Here is a 23,748-nt window from a genome sequence, read left to right as displayed (position 1 = left end):
AAATGTTAGTTTAACTGACTTAATAGGACATAATGTGTGAAGATTTTTAAAATTATGTATTTTTATTTCATATCTTTGTTTTCCTTCCTCACAGCCCCTCCTGGAGAAGACTGTACGTCAGTCACAGACCTACCCAATTCCTTCGATGGACCCGTTACCATAAGTACGCACCTCTTCTTGTTTCTGGTGATCTGTCTTGTTCTTGAAGAAGGCATATGACCTGTTCTCTATTGTTAATATTTGCATAGGCTATTAAGTTGTATCCTTAAGGGAAGAACAGCTGTGATTCCACAACCCATTCCCCTTTCTGATTCTGGCTTGAAACTGTACTCTGATTTACCCTACACCCCATTTCTAAAACATCAGTCATTTGAAACCCACATCCACAGTTTGCAAACCCATCCATGTATTCCACAGCACTATCATTTACTTGATTTTTTTTCTTGTGGTTTCCTCTCTCCTACTTAAAATACATTTGTTTTTCAAAAGAGACTACAAATGGACAACCAACATCACTTGTTATAAATTGAGGGCAACCTTAAAAATCAATTTAAAGGGCAAGAAAAAATAAATAATATTTTCAATTTATAACTGTAGAAGACCATGTGCCTGAGCTGTGCTCTGTCTAAGAGAGAGTAAAGCAGTCTAATAGGTGGAGACTTCCACTTGGGAATTCCCTGCATTTATAACTGATGTACATGCTATGAAGGACACAGGCTTCCCTGATGTGTGTTTCAATAACATTTGTGGCACACCCACCTCAGATCATCTGTAGAAAATTACATGTGCTAACTTAGAAGATGGGAAACCCTCCTCAGAGCTTTCCAGCAGGTAACCTTATAAAACCTTAGAGATTTTTGCTTCTGTGCCCCATCTCGTTGGGAAGAAGAACAATGTTAGAAAAGGCTGATTTCTGCTTCTGCTTCCTTGGAGCCAGCCCCCAACAGAGGGTGTGGACATAGGGGCGGCAGTAGTGGGATGCCTTCCCAGACTGTGTAAATCCAGCCTTTCACTTGGCCTGTGCCTGTGGCAGCCACAGAATGCTTCGCATCCCAACAACTACCATGTGATATTAGAGCATCAACTTTCCCTAAGCTTCGCTCTTCTCTTATGTATAAGGATAAAACATGTGAGAATCATCATACAACTCTAATGTGCCTCATGCATGCCTGGCCCATATCAGATGCTTAAGGAATGCTCAGTTTCCATGGTTTCTAAAAATTCCCTCCAAAGTCCAGATTTACGGAAGTTTTATCAATAACATGGTTTGAATATGTCACTTCCACTCCTCCGCCTTGCACCCACCAAGAATTCATGTGTCAGAAACCTAACTCCCAATGTCACACATTAAGAGTAAATGGAATTGAGGTCCTTGAGAAGTAGTTAGGACTGGATGGAGTAAAGAGGATGAAGCCTGATGATATCAGTAGCTTTTATAGGGCAAGGAAGAGAGGCCTGAGCTGGCTCACTTGCTGAGTCTCCATGTGATGCCCTTGGCCACAGGATGCAGCGAGTGGGACCCACAGACACTGTTCTTGGCTTCTCAGCCTAGACTCCAGGGCCATAATCCAAACAAACCTCCATTCTTTATAAATTGTCTGGGGGTTGGAAAGATGTCGTAGTTTTAAAAGTATTAGTTGTGTTTGCATACAGCCTGGGTTCAATTCCCAGCACCAACACAGATGCCCACAACTGCCTATAACTCCAGTTCAAGAAAATCGAGCACACTCTTCTGGCCTCTGTGGGTTCCTACACACACATGGCACATAGAAACTCATATAGAATATACCCACAAACATTAAGTACATATTTTTTTAAATGGTAAGACAATATAAATTGCCTTGGCTAGATGTTCAGAGTAGCTGAGATGTTGAAATTTTTCTAACTGAAAGTTTCATTTAAGCTAGGTAAGTGAAACAAAGGATCCTTGGTACCACACATGCAATTCAGCAAAAAACAGTTTCCAGCAAAGTACACATAAGTAGCTGTGTGCAGCAAATGGCTGAGGATCAAGGCAGAAAATGTGTTTTAAGGATGGATAATGAATTGATTTCATTTTTACTTTCTCTCCTCTGGTTCATTCTGGTCACTTTCTTATTAAACTAAAGATTCATATATATATATATATATATATATATATATATATATATACACATATATATATATATTCATGTTTGCTAATTTTAAGGTTGAATTCCCCTGAGGATGGTTGAAGCTCTGTCAATATTTAGACAAACCAGTTTTCTAGCCAGAAATTGGGGTTTGATTAAACTGACAAAAGTTACCTTTTAAAAAGAATCTTTCTAAAGGATTGCAAATATATGCTTTTTTTGTGGAGGCTGTGTGGCTACTATTTCAAATCCTTCCTGGGTTTGGATGGAATCAAGAGTAACAAAATGTACACATATTTCAGGGACTATATAGGGTGGGAGAAGCATCACTTATTGAGCCTCTTCTTATTTTGACCACTTACTATGTTGAGTGCTAATAACAGTGAATCATGTGCAGCACATGACAATCCCATCTAGAAGGCTGGGCCATTCCTTTACTAAGGAAGAAACTGAAGCTCACAGGCTTACCTTGTCTAAAGCTATTCGAAACTCAGATTCAAATGTAGGGACTTCCCAGCACTTCAATTTTCTCTTCATTTCTAGAGTATGTGGGAGAAGGGGGTGGACTATCTCAACATCTCACACACTCTATATGAGCACTAGACAGACAGATTTTTTTTAAAGCAAAAAGAAAGTAGCTTTAATGTCATGTTATAGGACAATCCATTATCTTTCCTATACTCAAGATATATCAGCTATGAATTTCTAAAGGTGTGTCTGTATCTCCTTCAGCTATTGTCAACCGTGATGGTACCCGCTACAGCAAGAAGGGCGAGTATAGAACACACCAAGAAGACATCGATGCTTCACACATTATAGATGATGATGTCAGCAGCGGCTCCACCATAGAGAAGAGCACCCCAGAAGGCTACATTATGCACACCTACCTTCCTACTGAAGAGCCTACTGGAGATCAGGATGACTCCTTCTTTATCCAGAGCACCTTGGCCACCAGTAAGGAGAATGGCATCCTGGGTTTTCCTCTAGCAGTTCTTTGACAGAATGCCAACGGCCCTTCTGAGTAACTCAAACCCCAGGGTCTGTTTTTTGCCATCTCTAGACATCTAGCTGTGGGTGAGATCATTTAGGGAGTCCAGTTCCTGTTCCTGTCAGTGTTCCTGGTCATTATGCCATGGCTTCTACTCCCCTTCACATCCCCTCCATCTTCACCTCTGAACCTCTTACCTTGGGATAAGGAATGCCATGTTGGAAGGGTTTCCTCAGGAAGGTGCCGATTTTCTCTTGCTCCTAAGGATTTAACAGTGCCTCCGACCTGTTACAGAAATCATTTGTGGTGTTGCTTGTTTTATTCTTGTCATTTTCCACTATAGAGAAAACTGTTCTCTTAAAGTCAGGACTGTAGAGTGTATGCTCCATTAGTGCCTTAAAGGATCCATTCTTAGGGATTCTGATTGTGTAATATCCATATTCTTAACCCTAATTTTCAAACCATGCTCCCCCCCCCCCAGCCAAGGAACCAAGAGTGAGGGGTTTTCTGATCACCCTCTGTCAGCTGTATAGTTCTGGATTGCAGTCTGTGGGGGAAGACCCTAGTGCTCTTTGGGTATTTGTGGGTAATGGCAGGGGAGGTGGCCCATGCAGCACTGAGTGGCTGCAGGTTTGTGCAGATGAGCTCTGTTAGGAAGGTGCTCAGAGATTTTTATCTCCTCCACTTCCCTCTCTGCACTTCCTCTATGGTTTGTTTTAGAATGAGGTTTTAGATAGCCAGGCTCCTTCTGCGGAAGATTATTCAGACCCAAAAAAGGGCAGCTAAGCCTTCACTGGGCCTCCTAGTATGGTGTGGATTTTCACATTTCCTGGCTGAAACTCAGAGGGGTGGAACTCTGGCTTTTTCACCGTTTGGCAGGAACGTACTGGCTTGGGAATATACAAGATAGGGCCCTGTTTAATTCCCTTGTCACCCAGAAGCCAGGAAGCCTCCAGAGCACTCTGAAGCAAGCTGAACTCACTTAACAGTGTTTTAGATTTCTGTTATCAGGTTGCTGAGTGAGGGGGAAGGTTGATATGAACGGGTGCAGGATTCCAGTCATTCTCGGAAATTTCTTTGAAGCCTTTCCAAAAAATAAAAAAGAATCCCCCATCAGATTCCGGGGGTTCGGGGATAGCTCAATGGGTAAAGTGCTTGCCGGGCAAGCACATGAGGACCTGAGTGTTTTGATCTTCAGCATCTACATAAGAAGTTGAGCATGACAGTGTGCATCTGCACTCATAATACTGGACAGAGACGGGGAAGACCTGGAGCTCACTGGCTAGCCAGCCCGGGCAAGTCAGTGAGCTCTAGATTCAGTGAGGGTTCCTAGCTCAAAAACTAAGGTGGACAGCAAGCAGGATAACATCTTGATGTCAACCCCTGGCCTCTGCACATGCCTAAGTACACAGACTCCATCTATCCACATGAGGCAACGCTCACAAGCTTCTCATGCCCTCCCAAGTCACTTCCTCTCTGATGATTTGTCACCTTGTTGTCTGTAGTGACCTGGGAAATACCTCTCCACAGAGGCCTCTGCAGAGCAGGCAGGTGACATTGCGAGCTATGTGCAGCTACTTGGGTCCCCTGTCCTTTTGATGCAACTGTGTCTGATGTGCTTCTCATTGGAATGTGCAGTTTTGACAGATGTTGGCAAATACAGTAATTAGTGGTCTGATAAGGAAGCAGAACTGGTCTAACCTAAAGTCCTATTTCCCACCCCAAAAGAACATCCTCGAACAAAATCTGTCATGTGGAGATTGAATACAGCTGGAGTCCCAACCTGTGTGGGGTGGGAGTTTCACATGTGCTTGAAGAGGGGTAATTGGCCAAATATATTAGCATCCTTAACCCATTCCCTAAGCACTGCTCCTTCCCCATTCAATCTGGCCAGTCAGTGAATCCATCTTAAGGTGCTAATTTTGTACCAGATCCATTCTAATACTCAGAGTCTCAGGGTTGAGCATGGCAGCACGCATCTGTATCCTAGTAACAAGGGTAATGGAGACAGGAGGTACCCTGCAGCTTGCTGCCTAACTAGTCTAGCCAAATTCAGGTGCAGTGAGAGATCCTAGCTCAAAACATAAGGTAGACAGCAATCGAGGAAAACATCTTTAATGTCAACCTGTAGCCTCCACACATGCACAAGTACACAGACACCATCCATCCACAAGGTATATCAGTTCAAGCTTCCGTGCCCTCCCAGGTCATTTCCTCTATGAATATCAAAAAAGAAACCAGGGTCAGTGAGGTTTTCATCCATTCACTCCATATCATGTGTCTTCTCTGCTCCAGACACTGCTGAAGTTTATGAGGGTCAGAGGCAGATCGCCCTTCACGGATACAGCATCCTAGCCCAGAAATCAAAGAAAAGGAGTGACCGAAGGGTAACTAAAACACAGCTCAGGATCGAGGGAAAAGGAGCTTTTGCCTTCCTATTTTTTAGAGAGCATGTGGCTTACTCAGTTCTTTTTAATGGGTGTGGAGGAGAGGCCAGTTTGCCCACCAGTTTAAGTTTACTTGAATGTAGCAGGTAGCAAGAGAGCTGTGCTATCTAAGCTTCTGAATAGAATCCTACCTTTTAAGTCCCATAAGGAGCTTCCGGAGGGCTTACTTATCACTGTTGGGTGGAGGGCTGAGACACAGTGAGAGGGAGTGGATGCAGATTAGCATGCAGGGGAACAGAGGTCAAGGGCTGGGCTGGCTGAGGACATGGAAGAAGCTGTGCCTGGCTTAACCAGCTCATTCCTCCCTTTAGGGTGCTCAGTGGGTGGCACCAGGGAAAACTAGCAAGAACAACAGGCTCAGTAGGCTTGGGTTATCCCACTGGCTGCTTATTATAAATGTTATTTTTGGAAGAATCTGCCTGGAGGTGTGTCATCAGTTCCTTCTTATTGGTCATCTGGAATTCTCTGGAATCAAGAAGCCTAAACTAATTTAGGAACGAGGCTCCTGCCTTGGACAGCACTACTTCCTGTCCTCTGGGTGTAAAGTGAATAATTTGTTTTCCATCTTACATGACCTTACATGGGTGGGGCAAATTGAAAACTCACGCCTAGGCTGACACTTCTTTCACTGTCTCCTCTCACACAGCTCCACTTAGGAAGGTGACATCATGCTCATTTTGTCTTCTGTATGTCCATTTTTTTCTTAGCTCATTCTCTGGGGTACTTCCAGGTGGGGGTCAGAAACTGTGCATCTTCAGTGCAGTTTTCCACAGGAGGCAGTCTGTAGCCTCTTGTGGGTGCCTTCCTGGGAGCCTTGTAATTACCTTCTTTCACTGCTTTCACTAACGTGATCTTTGACATTTGTTATGTGTGATGCTCCCATTCTAAACTGGAGTTCGCATGGAATCCAGTAGGTTCTTCATGGTATGCAAGAATCACCTTGCAGTATGTGGAGACCATAACCTAGATTTTCAGGGAAGCATTTAAACTAAAACATTTTCTTTCTTAAAGCCCCAGCTGATTCAGACAATTATCCCAATAGCATTTGCTATTTTGTTACTATGGGGGAACATTCTGGAAACCAATCCAACCTAAAAATCAAATGAAATGTTTTTTTTTTTAATTACAAAATGTTCTTATCATCTTCTCTCTAACTGGAATAGAGTTCAATAGTTCTTTGCTTTTGTCATCTCGATATGGGGAAGTGATAGACAGACCCTGGAGAAAGTTTTATCTACCGACAGCATTTTAGGTGCACACCCTCTACAAAATTCTTGTCCAACTATAAAGTTTAAAGTTGTGCTTATGAGTGTGGGTGGAGCCTTGAAATGCCAGCTGTCACAGACTACCTGGGTCTAATGCTGAACAGACAGGAAAGATGCAAGCATCCTCAAAGAATCTCTGAAGATAAATTAGCGGAAGCCACTGTCAGCTCTGCTGCACTGAAGACCTCCGGGTCGTGGCTGAATGACGCCATCAAGAGAAAAGGAAGTCTCTCTCCATCAGAGTTACTTTGCTGATTGAGTTGGCTCTGGATATGATTGAGGGGGGTTGAGTAGAAGACCAAGAAGCACTGACTTCATGCCCTAATCTGCCTTGTTGATGATGTCCCGAGATTCTGCTAGATAGTAGGAGTCTGGAAATATAAAAGTGGCCTCAACTTCCCTTTTGAAATCCTCATTCTATAATAAATAGAGATATTCTATTAGGACAGAGAACACAGGTTTCATATAGGTGAATCTCACTAAACACTATTTTCATAATTAATCTAGTTGCCTCAACTGTGCACTCAAAAAGCCATGCAGCAGCTCAGAAACAAAATAATTGGATATGGTCTTGGTTTGGTAATTCACAGTCCACAACTCAGACTCAGGAGCCCACAACGAGAGCAACTACAGGTAAACTCTCATATTTTTTGCTGATCATCTGTCTTCAGTGAGGTGTTAAGGAGGATAGATGTTCATATACAGACAGCATCCTGGCTGACATCAGGTTCTGATATCTTCAGTGGCCACAGAGGGCTGTGGACCAAGTGTCTCCTACATGCCTTACTTTCACTTCAAATTAGTTTTCCTGTGTTTAGGAATGTCATTGAAGAGATGACCTCATAAAAGGCATCTACTGACCAAATGATCATACCAATAAAAGAAAGAAGTAATGATTAATGAATAAAAAACATAGACTTTAAAAAAATATTTTGACACTGAAAACCTTTTCTGAAAACATCAAGAAATGACATAACCTGTTGCTTTATATCAGTGTCTAGGAGCTACAAATAAGCTCTGGGGATATGTGGTCATTAGCTCTCAAGTATTTTGACCTGGTAGCTTTGCCCTAGGGGGTTGGGGAAGACAATCAGCCTATAACATCAGTTCTCAACCTGTGAATTGAAACTTATTTGGAGATAAGACCCTTTCACAAGGGTCACCTAAAACCACCAGAAAGTACAGATATTCACATTATGGTTCATAACAGTAGCAAAACTACAGTTGTAAAGTAGTAACAATGAAAATAATTTTATGGTTAGGGATCACCACAACATGAGGAACTGTATTAAAGAGTTGTAACTAGGAAGATTGATAACCACTGGTTTCTAATAATAGGAGGTAATAGGGAATTCTTCATTTATTAACCTATATTGACAGATATCTCTTAATAGGCATTGTCTTTACAGAAATGGGGAAATGGATGTGTGTTTGTGTGTGTGTGTGTGTGTGTGTGTGTGTGCGTCCTTGTAATCAGCTAAGGAAACCCTGCTGATGTTCTTCTGGTTGCTCCATCACAATGATTAATATCATGCTGAGGTGGGTGGCTGTGGGGGAGTAATGTCAGAATAAGAAAAATGCTGATTGTATCTGTGGACTTCATAGGACAAGCCATGGGAAAGAAAGGGGCTTTGCAGCTGTGTTTCTTCTTGAATTGTTACTGGGCTTTTTTGATAACGGGCAAAACGAATCTCATTGATCATTGCATTTGGAATTTTATTGGTGGCTTCAGCTTTCTCTGCTTTAACTTATCCTGGTATTTTGGGTTCCTATTATTTCATATTCCCATGTGCATTAAGACGACATAATTGGCAATCTTTGAGAGTATTCGAATCAAGTCTGTTGCTTTGGTCTTGGTGGAGTCATTGTATTTCTTCATTTCTCCCTGATATTCTTGGTTTCTTACACTATTTTTTAAAATGGACTGCTCTTCCTTGCAAAGAACAATTTGACATGAAAATGATTATGGGGCATGTCTCTATGATATATGAGTCCTCTTTGGAGAGAGTTGGAAAGACCTCTTCTATGTCTCTCTTCCTGTCCCATTCTTGCTTGCATTTGGGATTCATGGGGTCACATGCCTGTGGTGACATGACTGCTGGCAGAGATATCATACTCTGAACTCCTAGGGAATGATATTGGTTGGTCACCTTCAATTGTGAAGAATATCACAGAGCTTGAGTTCCTAAGAGCTGGCCATTAAAGTCACAAATGGTTAGATTTGGAGAGGATCTTAAATGATTTAGTTCAACCAACTTTTCTAATCATCTGATACTTTAATTCTAGTTTTTTAGAAGAACATTCTATTTCTGAAATTCTCACCATGGGTCTTAACTTGGCCTCATGGGAAAGGAGACAAATAAAGAATCTTTGTTCTATTTTATAGACTGGGACTTCGGATAGTTCTCATGCAGTCTTTGAGGCATCTCTTCTGACAATTGGACTTCACACAAGTGTCCAGCACAGGTTTTTCATCTTAAGATGAAAGAACGGACCACTTGTTATTTAAGGTTCCTCCACCTCTGACATTTTGTGAACTACAGTTTGGGCTCCTGAAAGAAACAGAACTTTTCTTTTAATTTCCTTTTTTCTGCTTTTTACCACCCATGTCAAGAAGAGGTGATTTTCTATATAGGGAGAGAGTGAAAACATTTACGGTGCTATTACTTAGGAACTGATAATTAACATTTCAACAATCAATTCAATCATGGTTACAACAGCCTTGATGACCACCCCTGAAACACCACCCAAGAGGCAAGAAGCCCAGAACTGGTTTTCATGGTTATTTCAACCATCAGAGTCCAAGAGTCATCTTCATACAACAACGAAGATGCCTGGTAATGAGTTATAGATACCATATAACATATGCCTGCTTGACAGCCTTTAATAATTCTCATTAACCTATGGGATGTGGTTAAAGTCTAAACACCATTCTGTCTCACAAATTTAGGAAGGATCTTGAACTCTGTGTTCTCTATGTTTGATTTAATATTACTAATACATGATTTTCTTCTCTATACTTTATAGGGGTCTTAGGAAACTATGAAGTAGGGGCAATTCTTTGGTGATAACAGAACATTTCAACTTTTTTTGAACAATTTTGGATGGTTAATAAATGGCAAAAACATTTCTGTTAATTTATCTTTTTCTCTTTTGTGGTAAATTTTATTGAGAATGGGCAAAATCTTAAGAACTCCTTGCTTTTACTCACATTAGAGACTCAGGGTCTGATGCTAAAGATGGATAAAGTCCATGCGCCTTTTTAGAAATGTCAGAATGAAAACCCTTGCTTCTAGTGAAACCCTTTACTTCATACAATGAACCCCGATAAAAAGTAAGAATAAAAGAAAACAAATGAATTTTTAAAATATGAATGTAACTATAAGATTTTAGAAATGTGACATCGGGTGTTACTGTGTCTTGAAACAGCAAATAAGGAGATGTGAAACCTTCCTATTCTTGTCCTGACATCCTAGCTTCAATATAAAATGCTAATGATGTAATAAGAAAGATATCTGAAAGCAAGGGGGATTTGCATGGGCCTGTGCTTCGTTGTGTTCTGCTCTAACTCCTTTGGCTGGCTCTACTGATGGTTATTCTTTAGCCTCCTTAAAGAGAATGTTATGTTGCAAAGATTATAACCAGTCATTTTAAGGTTCACACATTAGCTTCAGTGATGAGGGTTTACAGATATACAAACCTACTCTCTCATTTTCTTCTTAAAATCTTGGGGACTCCGTGATATCTCCCATGCCTGACTTTCTTCCTTGGTGAAATGGGTTGCTTGACAGCCAGCTCAACTACTAATGTAAGTCACCACAACAGGTACGGAGTCAAATACCAACCCAACAGGCTGGGAGCCAAATGAGGAAAATGAAGATGAAACAGACAAATACCCCAGTTTTTCTGGATCAGGCATTGATGATGATGAAGATTTTATCTCCAGTACCAGTAAGAATACTCAATTACAGTAGAACCATTTATGCAAGGCTTGCTGAGGGACCTAAATGATATAGTATCTCTCTTTGGAAACAGATGATGTGAACAGTGACTAAACCTGTGATTTTTACCTTAATTTCATTCTGATGAGACTTTTGGAGGATGAAATAAAATTTCATGAATGGGAACCAAAAAATATTGTTGGGAAAAATAGCTCATGCCGTTTCAGACACCCTGAGTTCTTTCTGTTCCGTTCATTAATGTTTGCTCTTATAGAAATACCTACATTATCAAGTGTGGCTGTGGGGGTGGCATATTAAAGCACCACAACTAATATTCATTGTGTCCATGCTGTGCCAGAGATAGGAACAAAGGGATGGAAAGGCCAGAACGTTTGCCTACAAGAGGCTCATGGACTGCTGGGACAGATGCTCATGTGATTAGGAGGATGGTCATTTAAAGTTTCACATGACCCAAATTGAAAGCTTGGGAGGCACAAGAATGGCTTAAAACCTAGAAGCCCAAACTCAAGAACTACCTTATTAATCAAAAAATGGTTATGATTAAAGGAAAAAACTCAAAATATTTCAACAAACTTGCTGGACACCAATGTAACAGAATGGCACTGGAAGGAAGAATAGATGCTACCACAACCTTAAAACCTTTTAGTGTTAACTACTAAAAGCAAAGAGTGACACCACTGTGTAAACAAGTCCAAACCTGTGAGCTCTATATAACTTCCTATGGACACTGAGGTGGAGATTGTAGAGAAAACATCCCATCCTGCTAGATGATGGATTCCTCTATACCTGTCCTAGGTGAAGATTTTGCTGGAAAGAGATGAAAATCATAAAGTGGACACAATTAACCTTTGGATACAGGGTTTTGGGTGCTGTATCAGCTACCTTAGGCAATAAGAGTTCTATCTATCCTATTAAAATTGGAGGATTTCATTCCCAAGTGAATAGTACCTATGGAGGGCAGGATCTAAAAGTTAGCTTGTGGCTTGAAGGCCTCGGAGTGTGTGGCAATGATATAGCAAATACTAGAGAGAAACCAGATTTTCTATATGTAGACTTAAGTTGTGTATTTCTTGAGCTGGATGCCTCTGCAGAGCTTAGAACTTAAGAAAAGAACCCAAGGAACTCCACACATTGAGCATTACTGTGACAGTGTCTTCTAGGTCCAGGATGTAGCTTCCTTGCAAATATGGTCAGGTTCTGGGAGGTAAAGTTCCTGTGCCCCCCCCCACCTTTAGAGAGTGTATTCAATTTCAGTTCAATTTTCTACATAACACATAGGCCCTTTAATTCAACAAGATGCCCTTTTTCTTTGGGAGACTTGGGCTAACTAAAACTTCTTTCAAAATTATTAGAAATGTGGTTAATGACTCTAAATTATTTTCTTAACTTGTGAAATGATTTTGTGTTATTTGGGTATCAAGATAGAATTTGAAGGAAGTTGAACTTGCAAATAGCCTTTTCACAAAATACATTATTTCAGATTTTGTTAAAATGGATCTTTTTGCATCTTGTGTTCCAGGCTTCCTATTTTGCATGCTATTATTGCGGCATTGGTGAACTGACATGTCTTTCTTTTCCAATGTGTTGTGCTGATGGTGGATGGTTACTTGTGGCTCTTTTCTATAAATGTATGCATATTGATCCTCTTTCATTAGCTGTGAATGGCTTGCTTATATCATGCTCTGTATTCAATGGAACTCTCATGGATAACCATGTTCAGTCTATATTCAGAAAAAAAGTAGCTGAGCTAAATGGCTCTATGAAGCAGACATTCCTTCTAAAAACCACCTACAGGAAAGCTTTGGCTCTTGTGGTTATTTCTGTCCCCAGTAAAGCCACTAACACAATAGTGATTCCTATGTTGTAACTCAGCTATCAACTTCTTCAGCTCAAGGAGCTACAGTTAGCACACCTGCCAGTGATACCAATGAATGACTTGGACTTTCAGGTGCAGAGGGTTCCTGCAATGTGCATGGATGGGCAAAACTCTTCACAGCTTTGGTCATAATTGGTGGAGGGTTAGTGCTTTCAACACTGTTCTTCCTACTCCTACAACATCCTTCACTATTATATTCAGAAGATCTCATGTTCTAAATCCAAAGACATTCTATGTTAGAATTCAAAGGACATTGAGATACAAAACACCGTGGTGGATGAAGCTAAGACTCTCTCCTCCTCCGTCATTTCCACTCAACCATCTATACAGCCCTGTATAGATGAGCTGCTGCGTAGTCTACAGAAGAGACAAATGTACAAAGGAAGCAGTGAAGGCTCAAGAAATAACATTTTCCTAATTGCCTCAATCATCATTATGACAGTTGCAACTACTCCACGGGTTTCTGCCCACACAGAAGACAACCAGGACTGGACCCAGTGGAAGCCAAACCATTCAAACCCAGAAGTACTACTTCAGACAACCACCAGGATGGCTGGTAATGAGCTATGCACATATCATTTAACGATACTTTCTCTCAAAGCTTATGATGTTGTGAAGGTCAAACCTTTGTATCTGATGGGAAAATTAATTAACGTCTCATCACAAATTCTTAGTGAACTTTCCACACAGGAGTCATTTATCAATCATACTTCTTGGACATAAGGTATTTTATGTCACTTTGTTGTAAAAATGAATATATCTTAATGGTTTATGGTACTCTCTCTGGCAAAGTGGCTATTTGGGAATAATAAGTAATATCAAAGAAATTTGTACCTGTTCATTTTCTCTTGGGGCAGATTAGTGAAATCACTCAGATTTATTGAGAGTAAGTACTCAGAGATAATGCTTAGGCATAGAACCAGTAGATAGATAACCTGTACTTTAGTGGAAGGAGAGGATTATTAAAGACTATTTGATTAGAAGTCACAGTGTACTTAACCATCATTGCAACAGATATAGACAGAATCAGCACCAGTGCTCATGGAGAAAACTGGACCCCGGAACCACAGCCTCCTTTCAATAACCATGAGTATCAGGATGAAGAGGAGACCCCACATGCTACAAGCACAAGTAAGAAGGATGATGCACTGAAGTTCTGGTACCCAAGTTATCAGAGATGTTGTTTAGCTGTTAGTGTCTGCACAGTAAATTTATCTGCAGAGCCTGAAAGAGGACATTTTTAAAAATAAGGAAGAAAGATGCAAGTTGTCAGATTTTCCAACAGACAAGAATGCCTGCAAAGTAGATGTGAGACACTGGTTTTGTGTTAATGGTTCCTAAGGGTTCTGTTTTTGGTAGCTGCTGTGTGTTTTTGGAAATGTGTGATTCGAGTGTGCACTTCAGGTATTTAGTGTGGGATCTGGGAAGAAAGCTTCATTGAGTGGGCAGTTCTTCAGAGTCTTCATCTTCCATGAAGCTCTGTGATACATGTTCTTTTATCATACTATTTTCCTTACTCTGTGGTAGAATTGAACCCCTTCTGTCCTTGGTGAGAAGGCAGTGGCTCCTATGTTCTATTTTTTAATTATAAGCTACCCTTCTTTTGTTTAAAACAACCAGGGCAAGTTGGGAAAGGTTCTGATGCTCCTACCGTTCTTCTACTTATAGACAAATATATCAAGTTTTTCAAAAAGCAATCTCATGTTTCACCAATGGATTGTGAACCTAAGACAAGAAAAGAAAGAAAAGAAAAGAGGGGAAAGTACTCATCTTTCATCTGTATCTCAGAGAAATGCCTAATAATTTGGAATACAACTGATCCTTGAGATGACATCTTATAGCACCTTTAAAGTTATGACTCAGACACAAGTTTTATACACTTGAAAAATCCTTAAAGGGGAATGTAAGAAACAGCTACTTAGAAACCAAAGAAGCTTAGGATTTCCTGTTTTGATGGGTGTGTTCACAGAGAGTCAAGGAAACAGTTGAGATCTGAGAGGTAATAAGTCCTGGGCATTGTACTGAATGTCTGACAGACATCTATTCTTTATCCCAGTAAAGTTGATATATGCATAAATCTTAAGGGTTGAGAAAAAAGAATAAAGAGGAAACAGATGTCTCTTAGGAATCAGACCCATTCCAGTCTCCTCTGGGGTCTATCAGAAATCTTGTCAATTACTGTAAAACATTTGCTCTTTTAGAAGAATGCTAATTGAGAAATTTGGAATTAACATATCTAATGTCAAAATATGATGGTCAAGGAACATGCTTACTAAGAAAATTTGAGAATCCAGATACAATTAACAAAAAGAAGTTACCATCAGTGTTTGCAAAAAATCCACATGACTTCATTGAGGGGACATTACAACTTCTAGAAAAGAGTCAGCGCTTATGGTATACAGTGGAAGTACTCTGTTTTACTAACACATTCCTGCCTATTCTGAAATTGACAGGGCATGGTTGGGCACTTGAAGGATCATTGTATTTATATGAGAGATGATAATGTGAATGTAGACATATGTGTAAGCTTGTGAGCACACGTGTGTGCTTAATGACTTAAAATAATAGAAAATAACTTAAGATTTTGTATCTTTCTCCCTTTGGACAATCAGTTAATCCCCAAAATGGATTGGAAAATATAAAAGCAAAATTAGCATGAATCCCATTTAAAAACCATATTGCCATTACAAAGTCACACACATCATTTTCTAAAATAGGCTTTAGTTTTCATGATGAATCAGAAGTTGGCTATGAGCTTTTATAAATAAAAATGTCAGTGGCTATCTGATTTTCCAGGAAGCACCCTGATGGGATTTGATCCCAGTCATTTCGACTTTTAAAAACAATGCTTGAAAGGTTAAGCCTGTCTGATACTGTTATTATTTATATAATTCCCCAACTGGCTAGAATCGGTTTTTCTTCCACTTAATTAGCTTTGTTAAGAAGAGAGTTTAGCAATTAAAAATGTCCCTAGACAATCACATAGTAGATCAGTGTAGTAACATCCCAGGCATCCCGACAGCGTGCGCACCAGCCATTTCTGCTGAGTGTTATTATAGGTTATGCAGTCTGTTTGCAAAAGTCTATTACAATAGTGTTGTGAGTTGTTATATAACATGTTTTCTCCTGCAAAATTACCCAAACACAAAGATTATTCTTCCAACAGAAGCTCTCTTTGTCAGAATATATAAAGCCATAGACAATATTAAATCAGGAATAATACTGAGAGTTCATAATTCACAGGTTAGCATCTAGTTCTGACTTTGTGCTACTCTGAGTACATGATTTTCAGAAAATAAAACTTGTTTTCCCATCTGAAAAATTAACAGGTTGTGCGTTGTAGTTCTAGAATCTACCTTTCAGAATATTAGTAACTGGTTACTATTATCTTTCTCTCTGTCTATCTATATATCTGTGAATGTATGTATGTATGTATGTATTGCCCATTCATCTACCATCTATGTGTGTATATATTTATATATCAATCAATCATCTATGTGAGTATATATCTATCAACAATTTATTATCATCTATGTATGTATGTATGAATCATCTATCTGTCCTCCATCATCATCTATGCATGTATGCATCTATCTATCTTTTATCTATCATCTATGTATTTTGTATCTATCATCTATGTATGTTTATTTGTAGTATCATGTACATATATATATGTATGTATGTATATGTCTATCTATCTATCTATCTATCTATCTATCTATCTATCTATCTACCATCTATCTTTTGATTTCTACCTGTAATGTAGAAAGACATATCAGAGGGTTTGTTAAGAAAATGGACAGCACGGCTCATCATCATCATTCTCCTCTCGCCTGGGCAGCTCCTAATAGTACAGCAGAAGAAGCAGCTACCCAGCAGGAGACGTGGTTTGAGAATGGATGGCAGGGGAAGAACCCCCCTACCCCAAGTGAAGACTTCCATGTGACAGAAGGGACAACTGGTAATGGAGGGTTTCACAATGTGGGTGGAAACTACCTTCTGAGTTCAATGCTAGACATTGAAGATATTGCACAAAAAGACACTGAAGGAAGTGGTCTATTTCTTAATACATCATGTTGAAGTAAACACAGATCCAGAATCTAAAAGCTCCTAAAAAGCTACCTAGCCAGGCATAGATAGAAGCACACAAAAGAAATAGTCTATACGAGTGTCTTTCATATCTCATTTGAGGTATCAGTGAGATAATGACAGAACTCCTATCCAATTAAAATCCTCTTTCTGCTTTGTAAAACCCATTCACTAAATAACAAGACTATGCCTTTTCCTTATATTTATGTGAAACAATAGGCTTATAAAAATGTTATAAAAAATCTAGAATTGGGGGATTAGATCCATACATTACAATAAAAAAGACACCTATGTGATGTCATCAAATCTTTTGTTCTTACCTGTCTCTTACTTATCTCCTCAAATGTACTACTGTTTAATCACATTTACAAATAAGCCATCTTCTCTATTCTGCAACTGTGGGGTAGTGGGAATCAGCCTTAAATCTTATCATCTCTGAAAGATGCTGGATGATAACATGTCTCTGCAGGCTCCAGTGCATGATTCCTTTGTCTGGATGATTAAGCATTGGGATTCACCCTGCTCTGCAAAGCGTGTGAATTCCATGTTATCACTTGGTATCAGTGGGAAGTGTCTCCATGTTTCTGTCTGCAATATAGAATCTGATGCATAATTTCTTTGCAGTGCATGGCAACTTATAAATGAATCACTAGTAGAACAGCAGGTGTGGTGACTAGCTCCCTGGTGTGTTTAATTCTAAGGGATTCTATTGTAATCTTTCTTCCTATACTTCTACAGTGGCACAGAATGGAACAAAGGCATAAACCATGTGCCCACATGCCATTTGTCATTGTTAGAAGACAATGCTTCTAATGGATTCCATCTGTGCTTTTGTGATGCTTTTTTGAGTACCACTTTCATGCTCATCACTTGGGAAGCTATTACCTTATGTCGTCTGTATATCACCGCCCGCTCATTGTGCCTTTCGCTGTGGGATGTGCTTGTCTCAGAGTGACATCATGCACTTGAGTTCTTACACCTCCTTCTTTAGGAGACTGTGGCAGCATGTGTCGACAATTACTTCATCTTCCCTTGATGCCTATAACTCATCCTCTATCCATCACAGCACTTGTTAATGATATGCTATGTTGTGACCAAGAAAACAAGCACAAATGAAGTCAAACCTGGGAACCATCCTAAACGGATGCAGCTCCTGGTTCTCAGAATTAGCAAGCTGTTCCTATTATCATCTTTAGAGAATGAAGTCTTTTTTTAAAAAGTCAGTTTATATATCCCTGACCAAATGCCAAATAACATTTTGATAATTGTTTGAACTGCATGGTCACAACAGCCTCGGCCCACAACAACCATCCAAGTCAAAGAATAACAACACAGAGTCAAGAGGATGTTTCCTGGACAGATTTCTTGGACCCAATCTCACATCCAATGGGACAAGGTCATCAAACAGAAAGCAAGGGTAATAGCCTCTGAGACTTTTTAATGTATTGTGTTTCTTGTAATCCACTAAGTGCCTTTTCCTTTTGAAATGTGCCATTGGTTTTTAGTTCAGTCCACTTTCGTAAGCATCCTCATGTGTCTTCAACAATGTTTGTTGATACAAGTTGGTAAGGAGTGGATATGTGCATCCATCTACATGCAAAGTTTTATTTGGAGAGTGAAGAATTTGGCAGGGAGATTAAAAGAAAGTCAATCTTAGGCTGACAAGAGTAGAAGTTCTTTCTGCTAAGGGAGAGGTGGGTCATTTCTTACTTTAAGATGGTCTTACTACATAGACCAAGCTGGTCTTCAATTCTTGATGAACCTCCTGCCTCAATCTCCTGAGTGCTGGCTGGGATTGCACATACTATCATGTCTTTGAAGTTCAAAGATTTCAAAATAAACAACAAATAATGGATTTAGTGACAGTCTCCATTATAGATTCAAAGATAAATTTTGGTTTTGGTAGAGAAATCCAAGTGATTAAAAAGCTGGTGAGTAGTTAATGTGAATAAAGAACTTAATGACTCAGAAAACCCTAAAGCTCTTGCTTCTTGCCTCATTCAGAGAAAATGTGGTATTGAAGGATTTAGGATTTAGATCATTCATGGCTCTTCTAGAATAGCTGTGAATTGTGAATAGAGAACTCACATACAAGACAAGCACAATTAAGCAATTTAAAAAGAGCAAAAAAAATTATAAGTTCTAGTTTTGCAAGAAAGAAAGATTGTAAATTATTTAACTATTTTTTTATATTTAAGAGCAAATTTCATGTATTGTAACAGCAGTAGCGTGTTTGACAGAAATATCAAGAATTGATAGGCTCTGCCCTCTCAGTATTCAACAAATGGAAGACTCTGTTTCTCCTACTCATGACAAAATATCCTTCTCACAGAAATGTAACATTTCAAAAATAACCAATAGAGGGGTAAATTTTTTTCAGAGAAGTATATGATCAAATATATGCTCTACGTATATTTGAACTGAAATACATCCTAATAGTTCAGTGAATATATATCTCCACATTGGATAACTACAAAACTACTTTGGAGATATCCAAAGTAAAGCAAAAACTTCATAGTTTTCTTTTTTACGAATACTATCTGGTCTCAATATTAGTGAGCAGACACTGTGAACAACCATGTATGGAGACAGACAATTCAATTTATAAGGCATCATGGAGACACAAGGATGTGTTGTCTTAATTTACACTTGAGAAACACTTAAAAGTTAGCTGACAAAATAAAACATTTAATAGCACAATACATCTGACACCATGAGTCATTAATAAACAGAAAAATTCATAGTGTCAATAATGAAATGAACACTAAAAACACTTAGAAGAGCCCATACTTCCTGGAGACTATTAAAGAACAAAGGATTTAATGATTGGCGGGGGGGGGGGGGGGTAAAAACCTGGGTAGTCAGTAAAAGGAAGTAAGGTGGAGAACTTTTTGAAATGGAGACTCCCGTGAGCTGATCCATAGAGAAAGAAAAGCCAAGGGATGCACATACATCACTATGCCTGGATGAAAGTGTTTCAATGGCCAGGCTGGGACGAGTACATTAGGTTACTAAAGCACCACAGGCAGACTGAGCACACAGTTCTAAGTGCTTAGCTTCCAGGGTTGGGGCTCCAAAGAGACCCCTGGTTAAACAAACAAATAAACAAAAAAGAGTAAAAGAACTCCAGAGTCATTATTAAGTTTCCAACATGATTGCATTCCATGAGTAAATATATCAAAAAGAAAAGGATGTTAGGTCTCTAGGTAGTCCAAATCTCCAGAAATGAGTTCAAGCTGAATGACAGAGGTTTTCTGGCAGTTAAATAAAAGCCAGCATTCCTTGGGAACTTTTGAGTTACCATTCGACAACAGGAGTCATTTCCCTTAACTCCTGGCAGAAGGGACATATGACTTTCCACTGACATACGCCTGTGTCTACATGTCAAAGCCCATGATGGCTTCCAAGTACCTCTTACAACATTTCAAAGTCCACATCTCAGTCCCCTGGCCCTTCCCTCCCCCAGCTACTCACCTTCCTAATTCCATGCTATTCTCTACTGTTCCCACACTTACTTACTCTGGCACTTCTGTTCCATTCTCTATCTCTTGCTACCTCGCTATCTCCACCATTCTCTCCCACTCTCCCTCTTTCCTAGCCTTGATCATACCCAATTTGATGGCCATGCTCTGGACTCTTCCAGATGCCTCTGGATGTTCTCTCTCTCTCTCTCTCTCTCTCTCTCTCTCTCTCTCTCTCTCTCTCTCTCTCTCTCTCTCTCTCTCTCTCTCTCTCTCTCTCTCTCTCTCTCTCTCTCTCTCCCTCCCTCCCTCCTTTCCTCCCTCCCTCCCTCCCTCTCTCTCTGCTACAAGACAAATCTTAACCATATCATGGATCTGTCATGTCAGCAGATTCTTTACTGTGCTTCCACCATGCATGATAGTTCTCTAAGAATTTTACTTATAAAAGGAAAAATGAACAAGAGTAACTGCAGATTCTCTGTAGACAAGGTCTTTTTCTGGCTAGACATCCATTTAAAATTTTGATTGTGGGTCATTGGTCTTTGTTCTTTGAAATCTGGATAACAGAATCAGCCACACATTTTTCTCTAACAGAGATCTTGCATGTCTTTGCTTTTAGCAAGTAAAGACTGCTGGGCACCAACCAAGGTAGGTGCCATATCCCAGTGATTTCTTTCCACTGGAGTCAGTCAGCCAGAGGCTGTGGCGTGGGTGGATTGAGTAAATTGTAGAGTTAGCTGTATTGATGCTCTTTATGGGGTTCTTGGTCCCTATTTCACTCTGAACTTGTTATTTCAGTCCAAGAAATCTGTGATAACCATCAGAAAAAGCAGCCTTTTTAATTACTCCAGGGAGATTCTCACACCACTCAACACTATAATCAGGATTCCCAGGATGCTTCTTGCTTGTATTTATGGGGAGAATGAATCCTATTTGTCCACGGGCACTCTCTGTTTTCTCCACCTAGCTATATTGGGTAATATGTTATCTATTTTCTGTGTTTATTTTGTGAAACAAAAACAAAGAGACAAGAAAGGTAACCACTGTCCATTTGAAAAATTTTATTACTATTGTTTTGTTTTGTTTGGCCTGATGAGCAGATGACAAAATGATGCTCATGTGTGTTATTTGTCTCCACGTGTCTGACAGTACTTGTCTATCTTAGAATGAAGCAAGTCACACATGGATTGTGTTTCTGCCCCTTTGTAAAGACCATAAGCCCCATTGTGTGCTCCTGTAACTTCCTTTCAGACTAAGCAAAACAAACCAACAAATAAATGTGATAGTTATCATCTAACTCTGCCCTGAAATGACAACCGTGTATATCCTGTGATTATTCTATAAAGAATAATTTATCCCAATTCTGGACATGTGTACCTATTCTTTCTTCTCACTGGGCTGAATGTAAGCATTAGTTGGCTATATGACATAAATGACCCGCAGGTCATTTCCTAGCATTAGGAATATTGCAATAACATCAAATTGATTCCTTCAGATACAGACTCCAGTCATAGTACAACCCTTCAGCCTACTGCAGCTCCAAATACCCATTTGGTGGAAGACTTGAACAGGACAGGACCACTTTCAGTGACAACTCGTAAGGATAATGATACACAGCCCCTTTGTTAACCTATCTATCTACTTCCCATCTGGTCAAGATGTTGCATTTGGTGGTGGAATGGTGGCAGTCTTTGCTAGGGGGCTTAGCTCAGCCAAGGTCTGAATCTGTCTTCATTGTCGGCCTTTCTTGTAGAGTATCTTCTAATCCACATTGATATTCAACCAAGTCTACTCCAGTGTCAATGATTTTTTTATTAACAAAGATATGGAAATGTCATTCATCTCTATTTTCCAGCTCTAACTAGTCATGTGACGATGAAGACCATCACGTCATGTCTTCATGTCTTAACGGACTCTTTTTGATTCCTACCCTTCTTCCAGGCCAGGCAGAAGAAATACTGTTTTCATGATTGTGTGAAGACATATGAGGGCCAGATCATTATAGTAAATAGGGAAATCACATTTAGCTTTCAGAGGAGGACCAAGGCACGTTGTTGATAATTGACTAAGGCGGCAGAGTTCCTGGAATCAAAAAGAACCATTTGCTAACATCTTTTTCTATCACTAAATATCTACAAGGAAGAAATATGAAAATTTTAGTTCCCTTAATTTTCAATACATCTATAAGGATAGCCCAAGGATCAGCCTAAAGCCATTCATAAATTCTTGGCAGAATATCAAAGAAATCCCAAATTAAGAAGGGATTTCACTGCTTGCTACACATAATGAGCTGAGCCCTTCATAGGAGCCCTTTAGACATAAGAAAAAAGCCAGCAGGCATGTGTTGATTGTCATCAATGTAAATAGCATGGTGTTGGGCATCAAAGGAAACATAAGGAAGCCTATACATGGCCCTTGCCAGTGCACAGCTTCTATTTCCATTTTATGTTACTGTTGGTTTTTTTTTTTTTTTTTTTTTTGATGTTGGCTTTGGGATTTAGTGAATGTCTCTCTCCTGGTTATATTTGTTTGGTGGTGGACATGGCTGATGGGTATGTTTTATGGGGCTTTTGCACCTGCACCTCAGAGGTCAGTGCCTTTCTTGGAAGAACACAAAAGAAGAGAACTCAAAACAGTCAAAGTGGTTTCAGATATGGGCAATGATTCAATCTCAATTTGATACAAATCACTGGAGGCCCTGTGTTTGACCAGGCATGCATTTCCTTGGTGCAGTGAAGAGAAACCCTGCTACAGGGGAGACCACAGCCCTACTAAAAAAAGTTGTAACTCAAATGTAATGCTCTCTATAAGGGAATTGTGTATTCTGTATAAAGTTACTCTGACTTCATTGATAAAGATGAGCCTTTTCTTTTGTGTTCACAGACACTACATAGCAATATTTTCCTTATAGTCTAACATCTCGGCAATCTTTATGGTTGAGGGAAAACTGAAATTACAGCTCCACTTTCCATGTCTCTGTGATCTTTGTTTCTGGGATCCTTGTTGCTGCTGGGTCAAGGTGGTTCAGGGAGGGCAGTGTTTTGGCTTTAGCTTCAGATCGGAGCTTCACTGAGAGACAAAGAAGCAAACTAGGGACAAAATATAATTGGACAAAATATAATTGTTCTGTATCTTTGCATCAGCAAGCAGACGATGAAAGGCACAAATATCATTCTCCCATTGTATCTGTCCATCTGATATTCTATAGCTAGTCTCTCCATGAAGGTCCATGTGTTATGGTTTCTAATTAACAATGGCTTCATCCCTCGTTGAAACAGCACAGAGTCATTCTCAGAACTTCTCTACATTACATGGAGAGCCGGAAGAAGACGAAAACCATCCAACAACTTCTATTCTGCCATCTAGCAGTAAGGATCATAAAGTCCAACTGGCTTTTAAGCAGAAATCAAGACGTTATGGGTACTTTGTGGTATCTTTGGTGGTGGTGCTTTGTGGTATCTTTGTTAGTGGTGCTTTGTAGATTCTTTTGTGGTGGTGCTTTTGTGGTATGTTTGGTGGTGGTACATCTGTTGCCTATTATACATTATT

General features: G+C 39.7%; 1 protein-coding gene across 3 annotated transcripts in view; it reads left to right on the top strand.

The window, feature by feature from the left end:
• The window catches only part of Cd44 (CD44 molecule (Indian blood group)), an 89,019-nt gene that overhangs the window by 44,603 nt on the left and 20,668 nt on the right, over positions 1 to 23,748 (top strand). Inside the window, exons 4-14 of one of the 3 annotated variants that reach the window (XM_021183489.2) lie at positions 95 to 163; positions 2,844 to 3,065; positions 7,319 to 7,444; positions 9,532 to 9,648; positions 10,637 to 10,762; positions 13,092 to 13,205; positions 13,664 to 13,780; positions 16,491 to 16,610; positions 18,030 to 18,155; positions 21,695 to 21,796; positions 23,478 to 23,567. In XM_021183489.2, the coding sequence (XP_021039148.1) occupies positions 95 to 163; positions 2,844 to 3,065; positions 7,319 to 7,444; positions 9,532 to 9,648; positions 10,637 to 10,762; positions 13,092 to 13,205; positions 13,664 to 13,780; positions 16,491 to 16,610; positions 18,030 to 18,155; positions 21,695 to 21,796; positions 23,478 to 23,567 (1,329 nt within the window). The remainder of the gene's footprint in view (positions 1 to 94; positions 164 to 2,843; positions 3,066 to 7,318; positions 7,445 to 9,531; positions 9,649 to 10,636; positions 10,763 to 13,091; positions 13,206 to 13,663; positions 13,781 to 16,490; positions 16,611 to 18,029; positions 18,156 to 21,694; positions 21,797 to 23,477; positions 23,568 to 23,748) is intronic. The other 2 variants (XM_021183498.2, XM_021183532.1) reach the window with 2 other exon arrangements.

This window comes from Mus caroli, chromosome 2 (assembly GCF_900094665.2).
Source record: "Mus caroli chromosome 2, CAROLI_EIJ_v1.1, whole genome shotgun sequence".
NCBI classification, from domain to species: domain Eukaryota; kingdom Metazoa; phylum Chordata; class Mammalia; order Rodentia; family Muridae; genus Mus; species Mus caroli.
The sequence above is the reverse complement of the archived record's forward strand: the minus strand, read 5'-3'. Positions and strand labels throughout refer to the sequence as shown.